Raw genomic sequence first — 2,567 nt, forward strand, 5'->3', positions numbered from 1 at the left:
CACCGGGCTTGCCTAGTGCGGATTATCTCTCCTATGTGGTTGCGAGCTATTGTGTATAGGTGCGGGGGTTTTACCTTGTGCACACCCAAAGGGTAGCAGCTGCGCGTTTCCCTTGTCATAAAAAAAATTACTATTATTCAAATATATATATATATATATATATACTGAAAATTATGTCAGAGAATTTCCTAAGCACAACTAAAGCTAAAATGGTTGATTCATGCATGCATAGTTTGATAGTGAAAGATATATATAGGTTAATTTTTGTATTTTTATCTCCCATCTTTAAATACCTTATTACTCCACGTTAACAAAATTAATTAAGAATGGTAAAAATTGAAGGTGGATGAATACTTGATGCAAATGGCACTCTATAAATCTAATTCCCAATGCATACCAAGAATACATACTTTTATTACTCTCATCATTCACTACTCTTTGTTCTAGCACATATGGCAAACGCTATGCCAATTTCAATAAAATACCACAAGCCTAAATTAGTAGTACCAGCAAGAGTAACACCTCATGAGACAAAACGTCTTTCTGAAATAGATGATCAAGGGACTATCCGATTCCAAATTCCCATATTAATGTTTTATAAATATAATTCTTCAATGAAAGGTAAAGATCCTGCAAAATTTATCAAAGATGGATTATCTAAAACACTTGTGTTTTACTATCCATTAGCTGGTAGGCTCATTGAAGGGCCTAATAAGAAGCTTATGGTAAATTGTAACAGTGAAGGAATTATGTTTATTGAAGCTGATGCTAATGTAGAGCTTGACAAATTAGGTGACTCTATTAAACCACCATGTCCATATTTGGATTTACTACTTTACAATGTTCCTGGTTCTGATGGAATCATCGGTTGTCCTCTTTTGTTAGTTCAGGTAAATAATATTCTCTTTTATTATATTTTGTTTTTATAAATAATTTCTTATACTACTATATATATATACCTTTATGTATAGGTGACTCGATTTACTTGTGGTGGATTTGCTGTTGGATTTAGACTTAATCACACTATGATGGATGCATATGGTATCAAAATGTTTCTAAATGCATTAAGTGAATTAATTCAAGGAGCTTCTACACCTTCTATATTACCTGTATGGCAAAGGCATCTCCTAAGTGCTAGATCATCACCATGTATTACATGTATTCATCATGAGTTTGATGAGCAAATTGAATCAAAAATTGCATGGGAATCATTTGAAGACAAGTTGATACAACAGTCATTCTTTTTTGGAAATGAGGAGATGGAAGTCATTAAAAAACAGGTTTCTTCAAATTGTAAAAGTACAAAATTTGAGTTATTAGTGGCGTTTTTATGGAAATGTCGTACCATTGCTCTTGATTTGCCCCTTGAAGAAATTGTTCATTTGACATTACTTATGAATATACGTGGAAAGTCACTCAAATTTGAACTGCCACCTGGATATTATGGGAATGCATTCATTACTCCAGCTGTAATATCAAAAGCAGGATTACTATGTTCAAATCCACTAACATATGCAGTTGAATTGGTTAAGAAAGTTAAAGATCATTTAAATGAAGAGTATGTTAAATCAATGACAGATCTAATGGTGATTAAAGGGCGACCAGAAATAACCAAATCTTGGAATTTTCTTATATCAGATAATAGATATGCTGGATTTGATGAATTTGATTTTGGATGGGGAAACCCCATTTTTGGAGGGGTTCCAAAAGCTACATCTTTCATTAGTTTTGGTGTGTCTGTTAAAAATGACAAGGGAGAAAAGGGTGTTTTGATAGCTATAAGTTTGCCTCCTCTAGCCATGAAAAAACTTCAAGATATCTACAAGATGACTTTCACAAATATTGAACAAGTCAACATAATTTCAAAGATGTAAGGCTTTTGCTGCCTTTGCACATCATCAATGCTGTTTTGGGAGTGATTAAATTAGAATTATGGAGTTTGTACTATATGTTCCATCATTTTCCTATTTGAAAATACTTATTCATCTTGTATGTTATTTATAAATCAAGAAAGTATTCTGTTTCAATTTATGTGACGGTGTTTGAAAAAATAAACTTTTTGTTTGTTTCTCTTCAATTTGCAGACAAACATAGCACAAATGGTGACTTAGTGTGTAATTTTATGTATAAATCAACTGAATTCCATTTACAATTTACATAAATTGACACACATAATTGGATAAGTACAAGGAGAAAGTCTTGAAGTAAATATTAAAGATCCATCTTCATTTCCAAGCAAAGATTTTATGATGATTTAAGATTCCACATTGTTGATTTCTCCTGAAAAAAGAAACAAGAATGCAAAACAAGTTAGTGAGAGTTACATGGATCTACTATATCAATGTATTTAGTAAGATTCATCACTATAAACTAATAAAACATTTGCGTTGGAGGAATCTTAGTAGCTTAGTTGGTTGGTTATCTGAACTTTCACCTTGTTAGTGAGTTTGATTCCCCATTTATTGAGGAATATATACTTGGATACATACATTTTTGCTACTAGATACACTAAAATAGGGAGAGAGGCAGATGAGAATGGAGGCTAGTGAGATTAGTTATGTATCCTA

The 2,567-nt window shown here is 32.1% G+C and overlaps 1 protein-coding gene across 1 annotated transcript; it reads left to right on the plus strand.

Moving 5' to 3' along the window:
• Positions 1-329: 329 nt before the first annotated feature.
• Positions 330-1,881, plus strand: LOC125814653 (methanol O-anthraniloyltransferase-like). Its single transcript, XM_049494126.1, has 2 exons — positions 330-890; positions 972-1,881. The coding sequence occupies exons 1-2, from the start codon at positions 390-392 to the stop codon at positions 1,872-1,874; spliced, it is 1,404 nt and encodes a 467-aa protein (XP_049350083.1). The 5' UTR covers positions 330-389; the 3' UTR covers positions 1,875-1,881.
• The last annotated feature ends 686 nt before the right edge of the window (positions 1,882-2,567 follow it).

This window comes from Solanum verrucosum, unplaced genomic scaffold, assembly GCF_900185275.1.
Source record: "Solanum verrucosum unplaced genomic scaffold, falcon-dt-bn FXZP01000268.1, whole genome shotgun sequence".
In the NCBI taxonomy this organism is placed as follows: Eukaryota; Viridiplantae; Streptophyta; class Magnoliopsida; order Solanales; family Solanaceae; genus Solanum; species Solanum verrucosum.